The sequence below is a fragment of the Oncorhynchus mykiss genome, chromosome 21 (assembly GCF_013265735.2).
Source record: "Oncorhynchus mykiss isolate Arlee chromosome 21, USDA_OmykA_1.1, whole genome shotgun sequence".
Classification (NCBI taxonomy): domain Eukaryota; kingdom Metazoa; phylum Chordata; class Actinopteri; order Salmoniformes; family Salmonidae; genus Oncorhynchus; species Oncorhynchus mykiss.
The window spans coordinates 35,196,988-35,218,556 of record NC_048585.1 but is presented as its reverse complement, the minus strand read 5'-3'; the positions used below and the strand labels follow the sequence as shown (position 1 = coordinate 35,218,556).

The following is a 21,569-nucleotide window of genomic DNA, read 5'->3' as shown; positions in this document are numbered from 1 at the left end:
CACAGCAAGGATGGAGTGACAAAGTGCAGTTCTTAAAGACACAGAGAGCAGGCAATGGCATTACCATAATCCCTAGGCCATGCCGAGTTCAACGAGATATCCCGTTTGACCGTAGCTCGCTCGGTCTAAGCGCAGCGACCATTAGAAAAGTAGGCCCAAAATGAAGCCTGCCCCACAATGTCATTTGCTTTTGGGTGACAGTGAGAGAACCGTTAGGGTGAGAAGCACAATTCGACCTCAGGTACGTTCCTAAGGTCCTTCCGATCCGTGCAAGCCTAACCTTGACCGTGTGGCATTAACCCTTAACAGTTAAAAGAAGGTGTTTACATCAAACAGTTTGCATTGACTTCTCTCCCCATAGGAATACATTGCCTGCACCTCTAAATTCAACCTGAAGCCTATGTGGGTTATGAATGCCTTATGAACCTGTCTTCTATGACAGTCCATCAGACCACTATGAGGTCTACCTGTCTGTAGAGACAGACAGTGCCTGCAATAGTTAGCTTTGTTCGAGCTAAAAAAGAACCGTCAGACCTAGAGTTCCGAAACTTTAGAAACCTGTTCTAGACCTCAGGTCGATAGTGCATGGTGAGTTAGGTGGCTCTAGAAGCTTCTCAGACCGAGAAACAGCCTCGTACATTTGCAATGACTTCAATTCATTTTGACCATTACAAAAATGACGACATTTAGAAAAGTCTCAGAGACACAAGACTAGGTGCATTGAAACCGGCTCAGCCCATAGAGACGGACCCCAACGTTTCTGTCCGATAGCTCATTCAAGGACCCCATAGCAAGGCATGGAAAAAAGTGCATTTTCAGCACCAATTAGGGTTTTACTCGGGCACCGAAGGACCTATCGAGCCGAAACTCGGGATTCGGGGTCGCCTCACATAGGCCTACACATAATGTCCAACCTGGACCCGCAGCTAGAACGTAACTATGTGTTTTACGTTTTTATTATGTTTTAAACTGAAGGCGCTGTGAATTATGGGCCTGCTCTGACATATGTGATAGTTGGCTTCTAAATGATTTGGAAAAAGTGGGTTTGGTGTCAATTGATATCAGTTTGATGTCAGAATGACATCTAATTGACTGATGGACACTGACTTGCTAGTTGACTTTTGTACATTTGCAATATGTTTAAAACCTGTTAAGGATATGGCAGACATACGCCCCCTTTGGAGAGATTGGGTAACCCTAGTAAACTGGAAAAAAAATCTGTCAAAAATTGCTAATATATGCAAATAAAAATTATTATTGGATAGAAAACACTCTAAAGATTCTAAAACCGTTGGAATTATGTCTGTAAGTATAGCAGAACTCACAGGGCAGGCATTCTTCCAAACTAGTTTTTGTGGCCATGAAAGTTGGAGCAACTTTGACGTCATGGCCCCCACCCTTCCCAACGAGCTATGATTCTGGGGACACTTTCTATCTCTTTCTATCTCTTCCTCTGTCCTCTTTCATTAGAGCTTCAAATCGTTCAAATCCCGCGAGAATTGACCCTATGGGAGTGAAATTAGTGCGTGCCACGAGAGAATAGGCTGTGCGTATGGGCGCGAATTGGTCCCAGCCATTCCTTTGTTTCCAGCACTCAAGAGAAGGGCAGACGATGGCCGATTGAATTGAAGTTTGTTTTGCATGTCTAAAACATCATAAAGCTTGCTTCTGCACTTAGTTTGACCTGTTTAGTCGACATATAATGTGTAATTTTGATGTTTTGATGCGCAACTTATCCGGACCAGAGGACGTTTTGGGTGCATTTCAGCTGATGTTATTAGCAGTAGCTAATACAAAGACGCAAGACTTGAAACCAAACGATGTATTGGGTAAGTATGAAGCCTTCCAGAACATTCTGAACGAAGACCATCGAAGGTAAGGGAATATTTATGCTTAAATCTGTGTTTCTGTTGACTCCAACATTACGTGGAAATGTAGCTTGGAACTGAGCGCTGTCTCAGCATATGGAATAGTGTGCGATTTCTGTAACGTTAAAAATAAATCTAACACAGCGGTTGCATAAAGAAGCAGTGTATCTTTCTAACTATATGTAGAACATGTATATTTAGTCAAAGTTTATGATGTCTATTTACGTTATCTTGCCGCGCTACATAGATTTCCTGCGGGCATTTTTGAGTAATTTCTGAAGGTGAACTCACTGTAAATGGACATTTATGGATATAAATGGCATATTATTGAAAAAAAAAATATGTACTGTGTAATATGTCATATTACTGTCATCTGATGAAGATTTTCAAAAGGTTAGTGAGCGATTTATTTTTTAATCCTGCGTTTGTTGATTGCATGTTTTGGCTATTGAAATGAGCTGTGTCTGGTGGTGGTTTTACATATATATGTGCTATGTTTTCGCCGTAAAACATTTTAGAAATCTGACTTGCTGGCTAGATGAACAAGGTGTTTATCTTTCATTTGAGCTATTGGACTTGTTAATGTGTGGAGGTTAAATATTTTTAAGAATATTTTTGCGTTCCATGCGCCACCGTTTCAGCTGAACGTGGGAGGGTTGATCCCCAATTGGGAACCAGTATCGTAGACAGGTTCAAAGGAGAGAGACCATCACCAAAATGGCATTCTGAAATCAACACAAAAAATGGCATCACCATAGTCTCCAGACTGTGCCGAGTTCAACGAGACGCCCCGCTTGACCGTAGCTCGCTCTAAGTGCAGCGACCTTGAAAAAAAGAAGGCTCAAAATTAAGCCTGGCCCTCAATGTAATTTGCTTTTGGGTGACAGTGAGAGAACCGTTAGGGTGAGAAGCACAATTCGACATCAGGTACGTTCCTAAGGTCCTCCCAATCCGTGCAAGCCTAACCTTGACCGTGTGGCATTAACCCTTAACAGTTAAAAGAAGGTGTTTACATCAAACAGTTTTGTTTTGAAGGGTTAAAAAAGTCACATCTCTCCAAAATGTCATATGTGTGACTAGGTAACCCTCCTGAACTGTAAATCAGTAATTTCTCCCAACAGATGTCAAAGAAAAGCTCTCACACACACACACACACAGCAAGGATGGAGTGAAAAAGTGCGGTGCTTAAAGACACAGAGAGCAGGCAATGGCATTACCATAATCTCTAGGCCGTGCCGAGTTCAACGAGATATCCCGCTTGACCGTAGCTCGCTCGGTCTAAGCGCAGCGACCATTAGAAAAGTAGGCCCAAAATGAAGCCTGCACCACAACGTCATTTGCTTTTGGGTGACAGCGGCGGAACCGTTAGGTTTAGAAGGACAATTCAACCACATTAATGTTCCTAAGGTCCTCCCGATCTTTGCAAGCCTAACCTTGACCGTGTGGCATTAACCCTTAACAGTAAAACAGGTTTTTTTGATCTCACAGATTACAATGACTTCTCTCCCCATAGGAGTACATTGCCTGTACCCCTAATTTCAACCTCAGGCCTATGTGGGTTATGAATGCCTTATGAGCCTGTCTTCGATAACAGTCCATCAGGCCACTATGAGGTCTACCTGTGTCGATTCTAAGCTACCTGGACCAACCGGAAGTGGTTAAAATCACCCTAAAAGTGTTTACCCATACCTTGCCTGCAGTTTGATAGACGTAGTGCATTCAACCCTGTGTAAATAAGTCAGTTCTTAACGTAAAGATTTAAAACTCAGGATTCTGTAAAAGCATACCCCAATGAGGATGTGACTTATAGCACGTGCATTTGCAATATGATTCAATAGTGAATAAAACATCACCAAATGGACATGATGAAATCAACACTGGATATTTTTTTTAAATGCCTTCCTAACCATCTTAAATAAACATGCCCCATTCAAGAAATTTAGAACCAGGAACAGATATAGCCCTTGGTTCTCCCCAGACCTGACTGCCCTTAACCAACACAAAAACATCCTATGGCGTTCTGTATTAGCATCGAACAGCCCCCGTGATATGCAGCTGTTCAGGGAAGCTAGAAACCATTATACACAGGCAGTTAGAAAAGCCAAGGCTAGCTTTTTCAAGCTGAAATTTGCTTCCTGCAACACTAACTCAAATAAGTTATGGGACACTGTAAAGTCCATGGAGAATAAAAACACCTCCTCCCAGCTGCCCACTGCACTGAAGATAGGAAACACTGTCACCACTGATAAATCCACCATAATTGAGAATTTCAATAAGCATTTTTCTACAACTGGCCATGTTTTCCACCTGGCTACTCCTACCCTGGTCAACAGCACTGCACCCCCCACAGCAACTCGCCCAAGCCTTCCCCATTTCTCCTTCTCCCAAATCCGTTCAGCTGATGTTCTGAATGAGCTGCAAAATCTGGACCCCTACAAATCAGCCGGGATAGACAATCTGGACCCTTTCTTTCTAAAATGATCTGCCTAAATTGTTGACACCCCTATTACTAGCCTGTTCAACCTCTCTTTCGTGTCGTCTGAGATTCCCAAAGATTGGAAAGCAGCTGCGGTCATCCCCCTCTTCAAAGGGGGGGACACTCTTGACCCAAACTGCTACAGACCTATATCCATCGTACCATGCCTTTCTAAGGTCTTCGAAAGCCAAGTCAACAAACAGATTACCGACCATTTCGAATCTCACCGTACCTTCTCTGCTATGCAATCTGGTTTCAGAGCTGGTCATGGGTGCACCTCAGCCACGCTCAAGGTCCTAAATGATATCTTAACCGCCATCGATAAGAAACATTACTGTGCAGCCGTATTCATTGATCTGGCCAAGGCTTTCGACTCTGTCAATCACCACATCCTCATCGGCAGACTCGACAGCCTTGGTTTCTCAAATGATTGCCTCGCCTGGTTCACCAACTACTTCTCTGATAGAGTTCAGTGTGTCAAATCGGAGGGTCTGCTGTCCGGACCTCTGGCAGTCTCTATGGGGGTGCCACAGGGTTCAATTCTTGGACCGACTCTCTTCTCTGTATACATCAATGAGGTCGCTCTTGCTGCTGGTGAGTCTCTGATCCACCTCTACGCAGACTACACCATTCTGTATACTTCTGGCCCTTCTTTGGACACTGTGTTAACAACCCTCCAGGCAAGCTTCAATGCCATACAACTCTCCTTCCGTGGCCTCCAATTGCTCTTAAATACAAGTAAAACTAAATGCATGCTCTTTACCGATCGCTACCTGCACCTACCCGCCTGTCCAACATCACTACTCTGGAGGTCTCTGACTTAGAATACGTGGACAACTACAAATACTTAGGTGTCTGGTTAGACTGTAAACTCTCCTTCCAGACCCATATCAAACATCTCCAATCCAAAGTTAAATCTAGAATTGGCTTTCTATTTCGCAACAAAGCATCCTTCACTCATGCTGCCAAACATACCCTTGTAAAACTGACCATCCTACCAATCCTCGACTTTGGCAATGTCATTTACAAAATAGCCTCCAATACCCTACTCAACAAATTGGATGCAGTCTATCACAGTGCAATCCGTTTTGTCACCAAAGCCCCATATACTACCCACCATTGCGACCTGTACGCCCTCGTTGGCTGGCCCTCGCTTCATACTCATCGCCAAACCCACTGGCTCCATGTCATCTACAAGACCCTGCTAGGTAAAATCCCCCCTTATCTCAGCTCGCTGGTCACCATTGCATCTCCCACCTGTAGCACACTCTCTGAAACTGGAAACGCTTATCTCCCTCACTAGCTTTAAGCACCATCTGTCAGAGCAGCTCACAGATTACTGCACCTGTACATAGCCCACCTATAATTTAGCCCAAACAACTACCTCTTTCCCTACTGTATTTAATTAATTAATTTATTTTGCTCCTTTGCACCCCATTATTTTTATTTCTACTTTGCACATTCTTCCATTGCAAATCTACCATTCCAGTGTTTTACTTGCTATATTGTATTTACTTTGCCACCATGGCCTTTTTTTGCCTTTACCTCCCTTATCTCACCTCATTTGCTCACATCGTATATAGACTTGTTTATACTGTATTATTGACTGTATGTTTGTTTTACTCCATGTGTAACTCTGTGTCGTTGTATGTGTCGAACTGCTTTGCTTTATCTTGGCCAGGTCGCAATTGTAAATGAGAACTTGTTCTCAACTTGCCTACCTGGTTAAATAAAGGTGAAATAAAAATAAAATAAAATAAACACAACGAGTGATGGAAGGGAACAACTATCACTGCCCGGCCAGTCAATTGTGCATTTCTAAAGGATTTTTGAGCATGTCAAATTTCTTATGTTATTTGGCCAAAGAAAAAGTGACTTTTGACTTTGACTTTTGACTTCCTATGAAATCATATTCCAAATGGAGAAAACCTTATGCACAAGTAAAAAAAATAAAAATTATGATAATAAATTTGGACAAAAGTATGTTGATACAGTTCTTATACATGTGTAATTGACACAAAAAACGAAAGAATTTCGAAAAACGGTCCAGAAAGCACTTTTTTGGGGGGTGATAAGTTTTTGAAAAAAAAATAACTTTTTCAAAATTTTGCTTTTGGATGTTGACTTGTGTTGCATTTGCAATATGAAAAACCACGGTGGAGCGCGCTCGCCACCTGTTGGATTTTTAAAGTGTTACAACTGGCATTTGCCATATGGCATTTGCAATCAACTTTACACGAAACGACGCCGAATTGGGTGATATTGGACACCGTTTATATGGTTTGTCCAGTGCCAATGACTTCCCATTCATTTTTGTCCATTTCAGGGGGGTGTTCCCTTACAGTAACCAGTAAGTTACCGTAAAAATGTTTTTACAATGTGGGGAACACTGGACAATTTGCTGTGTATATACATTGGATTCAGAAAGTATTCAGACCCCTTGACTTTTTCCACATTGTTACTTTACTTTTTCCTTATCAATCTACACACAATACCCCATAATGACAAAGCAAAAACAGGTTTTTAGAAATGTTTGCACATTCATAAAAAATAAAAAATGATATGACATTTTACATAAGCATTCAGACTCTTTAGTCAGTACTGTCACAACTTTTGCCGGTCCCTCTCCTTGTTCGAGCGGCGTTTGGCGGTTCGACGTCACCGGCCTTCTAGCCAAATACTTATTTTCCACCATATTTTGCAAATAAATTCATTACAAATCCTACAATGTGATTTTCTGGATTTTTTTTCTAATTTTGTCTGTCATGGGTGAAGTGTACCTATGATGAACATTTCAGGCCTCTCTCATCTTTTTAAGTGGGAGAACTTGCACAATTGGTGGCTGACTAAATACTTTTTTGCCCCACTGTATATATATTTCACCTTTATTTAACCAGGTAGGCCAGTTGAGAACAAGTTATAATTTACAACTGCGACCTGGCCAAGATGAAGCAAAGCAGTGCGGAAAAATCAACAGGGTTACACATAAATAAACGTACAGTCAATAACACAACATAAAAAATATAAAAATCTATGTACAGTGTGTGCAAATGTAGAAGAGTAGGGAGGTAGGCAATAAATAGGCCATAGCGGCGAAATAATAATAATTTAGCATTAACACTCGAGTGATAGATGTGCAGATGATGATGTGCAAGTAGAGATACTGGGGTGCATGTAAAGCAAGAGTGTAATTAATAATTTAGGGATGAGGTAGTTGGGTGTGCTTTATACAGATGGCTGTGTACAGGTACGGTGATCGGTAAGCTGCTCTGACAGCTGATGCTTAAAGCTAGAGAGGGAGATCTAAAACTCCAGCTTCATTGATTTTTGGAATTCGTTCCTGTCATTGATAGCAGAGAACTGGAAAGAAAGGCGGCCAAAGGAAGTGTTGGCTTTGGGGATGACCAGTGCAATATACCTGCTGGAGCGCGTGCTATGGGTGGATGTTGCAATGGTAACCAGTGAGCTGAGATAAGGCGGGGCTTTACCTAGCAAAGACTTATAGATGACCTGGAGCCAGTGGGTTTGCAGACGAATATGTAGTGAGGTCTAGCCAACAAGAGCATACAGGTTGCGGTGGTGGGTAGTATATGGGGCTTTGGTGACATAACAGATGGCACTGTGATAGACTACATCCAGTTTGCTGAGTAGAATGTTGGAGGTTCGTTTGTAAATGACATCGCCGAAGTCAAGGATCGGTAGGATAGTCAGTTTACGAGGGTATGTTTGGAAGCATGAAGAAGCATTTGTTTTACAAAATAGGAAGCCGATTCTAGATGTAATTTTGGATTGTAGATGCTACATTCTTATGGGTACCTGGGACGGTAGCGTTCCACCTGGCCAACATCCAGTGAAATTGCAGTGCGCGAAATACAAAAATACGCAATTCAAATATTTAACTTGAAAATATGTGTTATCCATCAAAATAAAGCTTAACTTCTTGTTAATCCAGGCGCCATGTCAGCTTTCAAAAAGGCTTTACGGCGAAAGCATACCATGCGATTATCTGAGGACAGCGCTCAGCAGACAAATCATTACATACGAACTTTACAGATACTATTTGGATTTTTCGTCTGCCTGTTGTGACTGACTTTGAGCCATTGGATTACTGAACAAAACGCGCCAACAGAACGGAGGTTTTTGGATATAAAGTTGGACTTTATTGAACAAAACAAACATGTATTGTGTGACTGGGAGTCTTTTGAGTGCAAGTTACCAGCCAAGTAGACTAGTCACAAAAGTCAGAAACAGCAATAAAATTAATCAGTTACCTTTGATGATCTTCGTATGGTTGCACTCAAAAGACTCCCAGTCACACAATACATGTTTGTTTTGTTCAATAAAGTCCCTCTTTATATCCAAAAACCTCCGTTCTGTTGGCGCGTTTTGTTCAGTAATCCAATGGCTCAAAGTCAGTCACAACAGGCAGACGAAAAATCCAAATAGTATCTGTAAAGTTCGTAGAAACATGTCAAACGGTGTTCATAAATCAATCCTCGGGTTGTTTCTGGTCCAAATAATAAATAATATTTCACCCGGACAATAGCTTCGTCAATATAAAAGAAAAACAAGAAAGGCACACTCTCGGCCACCAGCAGCAAACAGGTCTGGGGACTTTCTACTATCCACTTAGAGTGGTCTTACTCCCTCATTTTTCAGAATACAAGCCTGAAACCATTTCTAAAGACTGTTGACATCTAGTGGAAGCCATAGGAAGTGCAATTTGAGTCCTAAGTCAATGGATACTGTAATGGCATTCAATAGAAAATTACAGATATAAAAACATCCCACTTCCTGGATGGATATTTCTCAGGTTTTTGCCTGCCATATCAGTTCTGTTATACTCACGTTATTTGAACAGTTTTGGAAACGTTAGAGTGTTGTCTATCCAAATCTACCAATTATATGCATATCCTAGCTTCTGAGCCTGAGTAACAGGCAGTTTACTTTGGGCCCGCTTTTCATCCGGAGGTGAAAATAGTGCCCCTACACTAGTGAGGTTAATTTGAGTCTGGAAGAAGAGTTACAGTCTAACCAGACACCTAGGTATTTGTAGTTGACCACATAGTCTAAGTCAGAACAGTCCAGAGTAGTGATGCTAGTCGGGTGGGAGTGTGCGGGCAGCTATCGGTTGTAGAGCATGCAACTAGTTTTACTTGCATTTAAAAACAGTAGGAGGCCTCGGAAGGAATGTTGTATGGCATTGAAGCTCATTTGTAGGTTTCTTATTACAGTGTTTAAAGAAGGGCAAGAAGTATACAGAATGGTGTCGTCTGCATAGAGATGGATCAGAGAATCACTAACAACAAAAGCGACAGCATTGATATATAGAGAGAAAAGAGTCGTCATGTTCCTTTTACCTTAGAGTGGCCTCTGTCTGTCATGTGAAAAGTAGCTTTGTCTGTCATGTGAAGAGTGGCTTCCTCTGTCATGTGCCTTTTACTGAAGAGTGGCTTCTGTCTGGCCACTCTACCATAAAGGCCCGGTTGGTGGAGTGCTGCGGAGACTGTTGTCCTTTTGGAAGGTTATCCCATCTCCACTGAGTAACTCTGGAGCTCTGTCAGAGTTACCATCGAGTTCTTGGTCACCTTCCTGACCAAGGCCCTTCTCCCCTGATTGCTCAGTTTGGCTGCATGGCCAGCTCTAGGAAGAGTCTTGGATGTTCCAAACTTCTTCCATTTAAGTGATGGAGGCCATTGTGTTCTTGGGGACCTTCAATGCTACAGAATATGTTTTCACCACTACAGCCAATGCTTGGCATTGCACATGGTGATCTTAGGCTTGTGTGCAACTGCTCGGCCATGGAAAACCATTTCAATTTTACGCGCTACGCGCTCTAGCTGTCCCGTTCTGTGCGCTTGTATCACTTCACGGCTGAGCCATTGTTGCTCCTAGACATTTCCACTTCACAATAAATGCACTTACAGTTGACCGGAGCATCCAGTTAACACTTGATATGATTTAATTACAGTCGATTCAATCAACTATGGCAGATGAGCAAACACATATCACAGTCGTAGCAATTGAAACCAAAAATGTGTTACCATTACCGAGTATGTTGTTGTAGGGAAAGCGTGTACTTGCAAATTGATTATGTATTTTGAAAATACAAAATTCATACAATAACTATTTGGATTAAAACAATTCTTTGCTAAAGTATTTAGTATTTTATTTTGATACATTGGTCTTTAGAGTATTTGGTGATTTTAACAAGATAGTACTTTGCTCATCTCTGACTGTAAAGCCAAAGATATTTGGCATGACAATGAGAGACAAGGAGTTGGCAATTGTACGATAACACAAACAGGTTTCTTTGCAGGATGTAGGCACTTAATGTAAAATGCTACCAACACTACACACACATTTCAAACGCAGGTAAAATAATGCAAGAAAAAGGAAACAAGAAACATGTTACAACACAAGACAGGGGTTGTCTGCTTCTCTCCACACCATCCCAACAATATCCCACCTATTTATTTATCACTGTGTTCCCGGGGGACATATTGTTTGGAAGCACTGACCTCACTGTTGATGTCGGCCCCAGTGTCCAGCAGCATCTTAACCATGGCCTCGTCTCCCCGCACACAGGCATACATGAGTGGTGTCATCCCCTAGAGGGGAGAGATGGAGAGAAAAGGGGTGACAGATTCACAGTCACTTGCAGAGGTGACTCTTACAGGACCATATGGTCCCAATTTCAGGGATTCAGTATTCCTAAAGTGTGGACACTGTACTTCTTCATCACAAGGTCGGAAACCCTTAGCAACCTAAATAACTACTGCCATATATAAAAGCTTTTCGAATCATTGATAAACTCTCAACTTCGCTCCTTCTTAACCAGCAAATATATCCTAAATACATATTAACAAGGATTTTGACAAGGTCAAAGTACCATCTCAGCTGCATCCATTGACGTCAATGATATTGTATGCTCGCTAGATAAAAAGCAGCATTGTTTAGACCTGTTTATTGACCTGTCAAAGGCACTTATTGTAATTGAACAGACTGTCTCGGTTGGACATGACAGCAAACAGAAATTACCTTATGGGCAGATGTATTGTTGTTGACTATCAATTCACAATTCCTTGAGGTCAGTAAACATGTACAGTGCCTTGCGAAAGTATTCGGCCCCCTTGAACTTTGCGACCTTTTGCCACATTTCAGGCTTCAAACATAAAGATATAAAACTGTATTTTTTGTGAAGAATCAACAACAAGTGGGACACAATCATGAAGTTGAACAACATTTATTGGATTTTTCAAACTTTTTTAACAAATCAAAAACTGAAAAATTGGGCGTGCAAAATTATTCAGCCCCCTTAAGTTAATACTTTGTAGCGCCACCTTTTTCCTGCGATTACAGCTGTAAGTCGCTTGGGGTATGTCTCTATCAGTTTTGCACATCGAGAGACTGAAATGTTTTCCCATTCCTCCTTGCAAAACAGCTCGAGCTCAGTGAGGTTGGATGGAGAGCATTTGTGAACAGTTTTCAGTTCTTTCCACAGATTCTCGATTGGATTCAGGTCTGGACTTTGACTTGGCCATTCTAACACCTGGATATGTTTATTTTTGAACCATTCCCTTGTAGATTTTGCTTTATGTTTTGGATCATTGTCTTGTTGGAAGACAAATCTCCGTCCCAGTCTCAGGTCTTTTGCAGACTCCATCAGGTTTTCTTCCAGAATGGTCCTGTATTTGGCTCCATCCATCTTCCCATCAATTGTAAACATCTTCCCTGTCCCTGCTGAAGAAAAGCAGGCCCAAACCATGATGCTGCCACCACCATGTTTGACAGTGGGGGTGGTGTGTTCAGCTGTGTTGCTTTTACGCCAAACATAACGTTTTGCATTGTTGCCAAAAAGTTCAGTTTTGGTTTCATCTGACCAGAGCACCTTCTTCCACATGTTTGGTGTGTCTCCCAGGTGGCTTGTGGCAAACTTTAAACAACACTTTTTATGGATATCTTTAAGAAATGTCTTTCTTCTTGCCACTCTTCCATAAAGGCCATATTTGTGCAATATACGACTGATTGTTGTCCTATGGACAGAGTCTCCCACCTCAGCTGTAGATCTCTGCAGTTCATCCAGAGTGATCATGGGCCTCTTGGCTGCATCTCTGATCAGTCTTCTCCTTGTATGAGCTGAAAGTTTAGAGGGACGGCCAGGTCTTGGTAGATTTGCAGTGGTCTGATACTCCTTCCATTTCAATATTATCGCTTGCACAGTGCTCCTTGGGATGTTTAAAGCTTGGGAAATATTTTCGTATCCAAATCCGGCTTTAAACTTCTTCACAACAGTATCTCGGACCTGCCTGGTGTGTTCCTTGTTCTTCATGATGCTCTCTGCACTTTTAACAGACCTCTGAGACTATCACAGTGCAGGTGCATTTATACGGAGACTTGATTACACACAGGTGGATTGTATTTATCATCATTAGTCATTTAGGTCAACAATGGATCATTCAGAGATCCTCACTGAACTTCTGGAGAGAGTTTGCTGCACTGAAAGTAAAGGGGCTGAATAATTTTGCACTCCCAATTTTTCAGTTTTTGAATTGTTAAAAAAGTTTGAAATATCCAATAAATGTCGTTCCACTTCATGATTGTGTCCCACTTGTTGTTGATTCTTCACAAAAAAATACAGTTTTATATCTTTATGTTTGAAGCCTGAAATGTGGCAAAGGGTCGCAAAGTTCAAATTCTTATTTACAATGACGGCCTACCCCGGGGCAGCAGGGTAGCCAAGTGGTTAATAACCTCTTAAAGCAATATGGCAGAATTTTCACTTTTGGATAAATAGCGTGCCCAATTTCAACTTCCTGCTACTCATGCCAATAATATAAGATATGCATATTAGTCAAAGATTTGGATAGAAAACACTCTGAAGTTTCTAAAACAGTTTGAATCATGTCTGTGAGTATAACAGAACTTATGTAGCAGGCAAAACCCCGAGGACTAACTGTTCAGATTTTTCCCCCCCCCTCTCTGTTCACTATATTGTCTTTGCCATTGGATATTTAATAGGAACCCATTTTCAGTTCCTACCGCTTCCATACGATGTCGCCAGTCTTTGGAATATGGTTGAGGTCATTCCTTTGTTCTATGAAGAAGTAGGCCAACTCGGAACTGGGGACACTTTTGTGAGTTGCGCAAGACGTGAACGTGTTTGATTTCGTTCCTGTATTAAATACAGATTGCCCCGTCTACAATTTGATCGATTATTAACGTTTAAAAATACCTAACGTTGTATTACAAAAGTAGTTTGAACTATTTTGGCAAAGTTTATAGGCAACTTTTGAAATATTTTGTAGTGACGTTGCGTTAGCTCATTTGTTTACTGCTGGTGCAGATGGGTGCAGGCTATCAGATAATAGCTTCTTATGCTTTCGCCGAAAAGCATTTTTTAAATCTGACATGTTGGCTGGATTCACAACGAGTGTAGCTTTAATTCAGTATCTTACATGTGTGATTTAATGAAAGTTTGAATTTTATAGCATTTTATTTGAATCTCGCGCTCTGCATTTCCCCTGGCAATTGGCCAGTTGAGGCACTAGCGTCTCCCCTATTTAATTAAGAGTGCTCTCCCTGTGTTTATTTCTAGACAAACAGTCCTATATCTGATTTCCCTGATTTCGTTTCGCTCCACCTTTCTGGTTTGCTTCCTGTCTTTAGGTTTGTTGTGGGTTTTGCATTTATTTGCCTCTTCTTGGGCAAACTTAGTGGGTGCTCATGGTGAATGTCTTTTTAGGTTCTAGTTGTTGTTGCTAGAAAACTTTCAGTGGACACACATATGACTGTCTCCTAAAACCCCACCTGTTTTGTTTTGGCTGTTGGTTAGTGAATTTGTTAGTTCTCTTATGTTTGAGCGACATTCATGATGGGGAACGTAACAAAATGGGGGTTCATCCGGGATCTTGTTTCCCATGTAGTGGCTTTAATCGCCTACTCTGAAGCTCTGCTGTGCAGAGATATTTGAGTGTTCAAAATAAACTTTTGTGGTAGAGTTTGTCACTGACATCCACCTTGAGGGGTTATAATATTTGAAAGTTACAGTCTTATAAATATTAATAAAGCCATTGACTAAGTTGGAAGAATTTGTGGAAAATCCTGGGAAATGCTAGATAAATGTACAAAGGTCAATCTACTCGTCATTGCAAAGCATTATGAAATCAAGGTGTTATCTCGCGATCCCAAAGCAGTAGTCAGAGTTGATCGGTACTGCTTTGGTGGAGGAGGAATTCCTTCCAGAGAGGGAGGATGATGAAAAATGTCCTACGGGTAATATGGTGAGACCTGTAGACGCTCAACGTCTCCGGTTTACTAATCACTGGCTCTAACTACCATCATTACGCACACCTGGCAACATCTTTACATGAACCTGTGCCTCTCCTCTCCGTTTCAAGCCCTTGATAATCGGCCACTAGGATCCGGAACCATCACCAGACCACTCACCCTCACAATGGAGTCCATTCAGCAGGAGAACATTTCCTTCATCACTAGTGCACCAGCTCACAAGATCATCCTCGGCCTCCCATGGCTCCAATGTCATAACTCCACCATCTCATGGTCGAGGATGAGAATCACGAACTGGTCACCCTAATGCTGGAGGACCTCCTTTCCCGATCCCTCTCGAGTCATATCACCTGTGGTCTGAGATGTAGATCTGGACATTTGCCAGGCTCTGAAGAGGCAACCTGCACCCACTACATGTCCTCCTGAGCGCATCTACATTCCCATGGGGATAAGGGTGCGGCTGTTGACCTGGGCACACAGCTGTCGTCGTTGGATCTCTCTCCGAAAAGTATTGGTGGCCCACCTTTGCGCAGGACGTTATTCGCTACATCAACTCCTGTTCTGTGTTTGCCCAAACTAAGTCCCGCCGGCACGGTCCAGCAGTGAAACTCCTTCCCCTTCCTGTTCCTCAGCATCCCTGGTCTCATCTAACCATTAATATTGTCACTAATCTCCTCCTCCTCTGACGGGTTTACCACCATTTTGGTGGTTATGGATAAATTCTCTAAATCATGTCTTTTATCCCTCTCTCTTTGTCTCCCCACTTCTCTTCAGGTTGCTGAGGCACTGTTCCAGCAGGTTTCCGACATTCGAGGGTGGCTGTTGTCTGTGTGCAGAGGGTCCCTGGTTTGAGCCCAGGTAGGGGCAAGGAGAGGGACGGAAGCAAAACTGTTACATGAGCATAATTTTAATCAGGAGAATCTCTTTTTCATTAAGTTTACATTTTTTCCCTAGTTTTTCATTATGCAGACATAAGCGCAGTTGACACCATTGTGGTGCGGATGTTTACTTTCTACACAATATATTTTTTTCCAGTTTCGTCCGATGAACAGATTGTAGAGGTAAAATAGAGATACATTTTTTATGTAATTCTAAGCATCACTCCAGTCAAAATAAGCTCTGCGAACGTTCAATTCCATTAATTTGCTATGGGCTCGTGCTAGTGTTCCCATTTAATCAGCCGTTTATTCAGCCTTGGTTGAATTTTGGCTCGTTGTATTGTCCAGCCTATAGAAAGCCAGAACGAATTTACGAAAGCACCCGAATGTCCATTTTGAAAGCACAACGAGTATACCATTTAGCTAAGCTAAGAATGACCAGAATAATCAATTCAATAAATGTTGGGTAGTTAGATAGCCTATAGTTAATACACTGGCAAGTTTGATGTATAACAACTAGCGTTAGGTAGCTAGCTAACATACCGGTACATACTGCTGTAATGATATGCTATGTGGTTCGTAAGGACAGCATAGCTAACAAATTGTCAGCCAACATATTGTTTAAGGTAACTTATTTGAAAAGTCATTACTTTATTACATTGAGTAGCAAGCTACCCCTTGGTCGTTAGGACAAATCTGGTCTGTTTTTTTTTTACACCTAGCTCGGTTATCAGACTATTCTTTAGTTAATGTTGAATAGTCTATTGTTCGGCTATTAGCCCTCCTCCCCAACTTGCAACAAATTGTTGTTCCGATCTCATGATCCCTGTTCCACGCGTCATCATTCTGCCCCTGAGTCGCTCACATGTGGACGTGCTGGCAGGATATGGCAGCATCTGTGGTTGTCTGTCAAGAATTCTACATACGCACGTTTGTAGGAAGGTGTGGTTATATTCACAGACAAATTGCTATGGAGGTACATGTGTCTTTTTGTCGAGAGCAAAACCTTTTTATTTTCAATCAAAAATAATTGTACTTATAGCAACTTTTTTCCGACACAAAGGAAGTCAAAACGGACACCTACGAAGATGACATCTCAGGGAAGCAGCACTGGGCTGTATTAACGTATCCTAAAAATAACGGCTGCTGCTTTAGATTAAACGGTCATATCTGTGTAATTGTTTACATATCCATAAAAAAATAAGCTGTTTTCTTTACTTTCAGAGAGCGAGCTGACCGAGGGGTCGAGAATGCAGATATTGCCAGATTTTCACTGTCCTAGGAACAGGCCGTGGAAGCTTTATTGCTGGCAAAAGTGTCCATAACCAGATGTAATTACACTGTTCTGTGTTCTTTTTCTCCATGTGTGCCTGTCTTGTTGTACATGGAACCTGTCTCACATGCATTAATTAAAAAACCCTTAAGGTGTCTGCATCACATAAAGTATATTCTATTAACATTATATTCTATTGCTTGTCCTTAACGTACTCTGTAGCCACTTAGTGTGGACACCAGATGAGACCACACACACAATAACAGTCTCTCTTCTACACTTCATCCCTCTCTCCCTTCTCCCTAAATCCTCTAGGTTATATCAGCTGTTTTGGTGAACCCCTCCTGCATCTGAACTGGCTGACACCGAGGGCGCAGCATGATCATAGGTGAGATGTCACTTGGTCGAGTCAACAGGAAGTATTATTAAAGAGATGCTTTACAAGACCCTAAACGAATATGTTATAGCGCGCGCGCGCGTGTGTGTGTACAATTCCAGTGATAGTCATTCCAGTGAGAGTCTTTCGGTGAGTGGGCATTAACAAAGAACTCACTAGCAAGTGTGAAAATCTAAGCAAAATATTTCAAGGGCATTTTATCCTACTTGGGATCATTTTTAAAACAAAATTAACTTGAATCATTTAGCAGACACTTTCATAGTATACAGAGCGACTTACAGGGGCAATTAGGGTTTAGTGCCTTGCTAAAGGGCATATTGACAGATTTTTCAACTAGTCTGCTCGGGTATTCAAACCAGCAACCTTTCAGTTATTGGCCTAATGTGCTTAACCTCTAAGCTACCTTACAAGGAAGCAGCCATGCAAAATATGTCCAGTTAGCTGTTAGTTTTCCATACACCCACTTGCAGTATCCTGAAAGTGTATAAACTGTTGAAGCAGCATGACATTCCCATGATTACTCCAACTACAGTGTATGATAGACCATTTTGAATCTGAGTCGGTACTTCTATAAAAAGATTAACATTTGACTTAACTTCTTAAGGTATTTTCACTTTTGGATAAATAGCGTGCCCAATTTCAACTTCCTGCTACTCATGCCGGGAATATAAGATATGCATATTATTAGTAGATTTGAATAGAAAACACTCTGAAGTTTCTAAAACTGTTTGAATCATGTCTGTGAGTATAACAGAACTTATGTAGCAGGCAAAACCCAGAGGACTAACCGTTCACTGAGTCCTCATTGGCAGATTATATTTCTTAGGAACCTGTTTTCAGTTCCTACCGCTTCCACTGGATGTCACCAGTCTTTGGAATTTGGTCGAGGTTATTCATTTGTGCAACGAAGAAGTAGGCCATCTAGGAACTGGGTAACACTGTTGAGCGTGCGCAAGACGTGAAAAGTAGCATGATTTGTTGTCTTCCTGTATTGAACACAGATAGACCCGTCTACAATTTGATCGATTATTGACGTTTAAAAATACCTAAAGTTGTGTTACAAAAGTAGTTTTGGCAAAGTTTATAGGCAACTTTTGAAATATTTTGTAGTGACGTTGCGTTTTTTGGAAGCTGTTTTTTTCTGGATCAAATGGGTCAAATGAATGGACGTTTGGATATATATGGACGGAATTAATCAAACAAAAGGACCAATTGTGATTTTTATGGGACATATTGGAGTGCCAACAAAAGAAGCTCGTCAAAGGTAATGCATGTTTTGTATTTTATTTCTGCATTTTGTGTAGCGCCTGCAGGGTTGAAATATGCTACCCTCTTTGTTTACTATTGTGCTATAATCAGATAATAGCTTCTTATGCTTTCGCCGAAAAGCCTTTTTAAAATCTGACATGTTGCCTGGATTCACAACGAGTGTAGCTTTAATTGAGGATCTTACATGTGTGATTTAATGAAAGTTTGATTTTTATATAATTTGTTTTAATTTGCCACGCTGCATTTTCCCTGCTTTTTGCCCAAGTGGGGCAACCGTCCCCTTTCCTAAAGAGGTTTTAAGCTCACAGAGAAATCTGGTCACGTGTGTAAAGGTTTTTACTGTATGTACGTAAGTACTGTAAGTGCATGTCGAGCTTGTGTGTCTAATATGTGTAAGTGTGTATCTCTCGGACCTGCTCGCTCATGCTGTTGATACCATCAGGCCCCAGTAGGTTGGCCGCCTGTTTCACGAGGTCTGTCCGGCCACAGTTGAGCATGCGGAAACCCAGGTCCTGCAGAAACTTAGCCTCTGTGGACGCCGCATCAAGCTTCCGGTTGGCAAAGATGCAATCGTCTGCCCTGAGGGAGGGATAAGGATGATTAATACTCATGATTCCTTCAACAAATTGACATTTTACACATCCATATAGCATGTTGAATGCTACCATAAATATCAAATTGCAAACTACGACATCATCAAAAGAGGGAATCTGCCACAAATTATGATGGATTCTAAAGATCTCAAGATCTCGTGTGGTGATCTGGTATATAACGCTACACTTGTTTTGTGCATTTCCCAAGGCAGTTTTAACACATTACAGTAATAGATATTCAATATTTTTTTTGTATCCATTCAAGCTGTGTTTTAAATGGCCATGCTTTACATTAAAACAACCCAAACAATAATGATTAGTGCATATCCAGTACCAGTCAAAAGTTTGGACACCTACTCATTCAAGGGTTTTCCTTTATTGTTACTATTCTCAACATTGAGAATAACAGTGAAGATTTGAAACTATGAAATAACACATATGGAATCATGTAGTAACCAAGAAAGTGTTAAAATCAAAATATGTCACAGTTGAAGTCGGAAGTTTACATACACCTTAGCCAACTACATTTAAACTCAGTTTTCACAATTCAAGACATTCAATCCTAGTAAAAATTCCTATCTTAGGTCAGTGAGGATCACCACTTTATTTTAAGAATGCGAAATGTCAGAATAATAGAGAGTATTTTTTTTCAGCTTTTATTTCTTTCAATACGTGGGTTAGAAGTTTACATATTCAATTATTATTTGTAAGCATTGCCTTTAAAATGTGTATCTTGGGTCAAATGTTTCGGGTAGCCTTCCACAACATGTTGGGTGAATTTTGGCCCATTGCTCCCATTGAGTCAGGTTTTTGGCCGCCTTGCTCGCACATGCTTTTTCAGTTCTGCCCACAAATGTTCTATAGGATTGAGGTCAGGACTTTGTGATGGCCACTCCAATATCTTGACTTTCTTGTCCTTTAGTAATTACAAACTTCCAGATAAGCTTCAATGCCATACAACACTCCTTCCGTGGTCACCAACTAATCTTAAATGCAAGTAAAACTAGATGCATGCTCTTCATCCGATCACTGCCTGCACCCGCTCGCATATCTAGCATCACTTCTCTGGACGGTTCTGACTTAGAATATGTGGAGAACTACAAATACCTAGGTGTCTGGTTAGACTGTAAACTCTCCTTCCAGACTCGCATCTCCAATCCAAAATTACATCTGGAATCGGCTTCCAATTTTGCAAAAAACATCCTTCACTCATGCTGCCAAACACCCTTGTAAAACTGACTTTCCTTCCGATCCTTGACTTCGGCGATGTAATTTACAAAAACATCGACCCATCCCCATGTAGTCTACCACAGTGCCATCCATTATGTTACCAAAGCCCCATATACTACCCACCACTGCGACATGTATGCTCTCGTTGGCTGGCCCTCGCTTCATATTCGTCGCCAAACCCGCTGGCTCCAGGTCATCTATAAGTCTTTGCTAGGTAAAGTCCTGCCTTATCTCAGCTCACTGGTCACCATTGCAGCACCCACCCGTAGCATGCGTTCCAGAAGGTATATTTCACTGGTCATCCCCAAAGCCAACTCCTCATTTGGCCGCTTTTGCTTTCAGTTCTGTGCTGCCAATGACTGGAACGAATTGCAAAATTCACTGAAGCTGGAGTCTGATGTCTCCCTCACTAACTTTAAGCATTAGCAGTCAGAGCAGTTTACCGATCATTTCACCTGTACACAGCCCATCTGAAAATAGCCCACCCAACTACCTCATCCACATATTGTTATTTATTTTTTTGTATAGACTTTTCTATTGTGTTATTGACTGTACGTTTGTTTATCCCATGTGTATCTCTGTGTTGTTTGTGTGGCACTGCTTTGCTTTATCTTGGCCAGGTCGCAGTTGTGAGAACTTGTTCTCAACTGGCCTATTTAAATAAAGGTGAAATGAAAAATACATCTATATTTTTCGTTGCCTTCTATTTACCACAAATACTGCATTCAACGAGCTGTGTAAGGCCATAATCAAAGAAGAAAAGGCTCATCCAGAGGCAGCGCTCCTAGTGGCCTTAATGTAGGGAAACTTTCATATTTTATACCTATTTTCTACCAGCATGTCAAATGTGCAACCATATTTTTTTATAAACTCTAAACCACCTTTACTCCACACACAGAGACGTGTACAAAGCTGTCCCTTGCCCTCAATTTGGCAAATCTGACCATAATTATATCCTCCTAATTCCTGTTTACAATTAAAAACTTTAGCAGGAAGTGCCAGTGCTGAATACGGAAGTGGTCAGATGACGTAGATGCCAAGCTACAGGACTGTTTTGCTAGCAGACTGGAATATGTTCCAGGATTCATCTGATGGCATTGAGGAATGTACCACATCAGTCATCTGCTTCATCAATAAGTGCATCGATGATGTAGTCCGCACAGTGACCTTACGTACATACCCCAAACAGAAACCAAGGATTACAGGCAACATCCACAGTGGGATAAGGGGTAGAGCTGTCTCATTCAAGGAACTAGGAGCTCTAACACGGATGCTTATAAGAAATCCAGCTATGC

The 21,569-nt window shown here is 41.4% G+C and overlaps 1 protein-coding gene across 1 annotated transcript in view; it reads right to left on the bottom strand.

Annotated features, from left to right (window-relative positions):
* The window catches only part of LOC110500296 (ankyrin repeat and BTB/POZ domain-containing protein BTBD11-A), a 196,431-nt gene that overhangs the window by 49,244 nt on the left and 125,618 nt on the right, over positions 1 to 21,569 (bottom strand). The window contains exons 5-6 of the mRNA XM_021577600.2: positions 18,865 to 19,030; positions 10,866 to 10,955 (exon numbers count right to left, since the gene is read on the bottom strand). Of these exons, the coding sequence (XP_021433275.2) occupies positions 10,866 to 10,955; positions 18,865 to 19,030 (256 nt within the window). The remainder of the gene's footprint in view (positions 1 to 10,865; positions 10,956 to 18,864; positions 19,031 to 21,569) is intronic.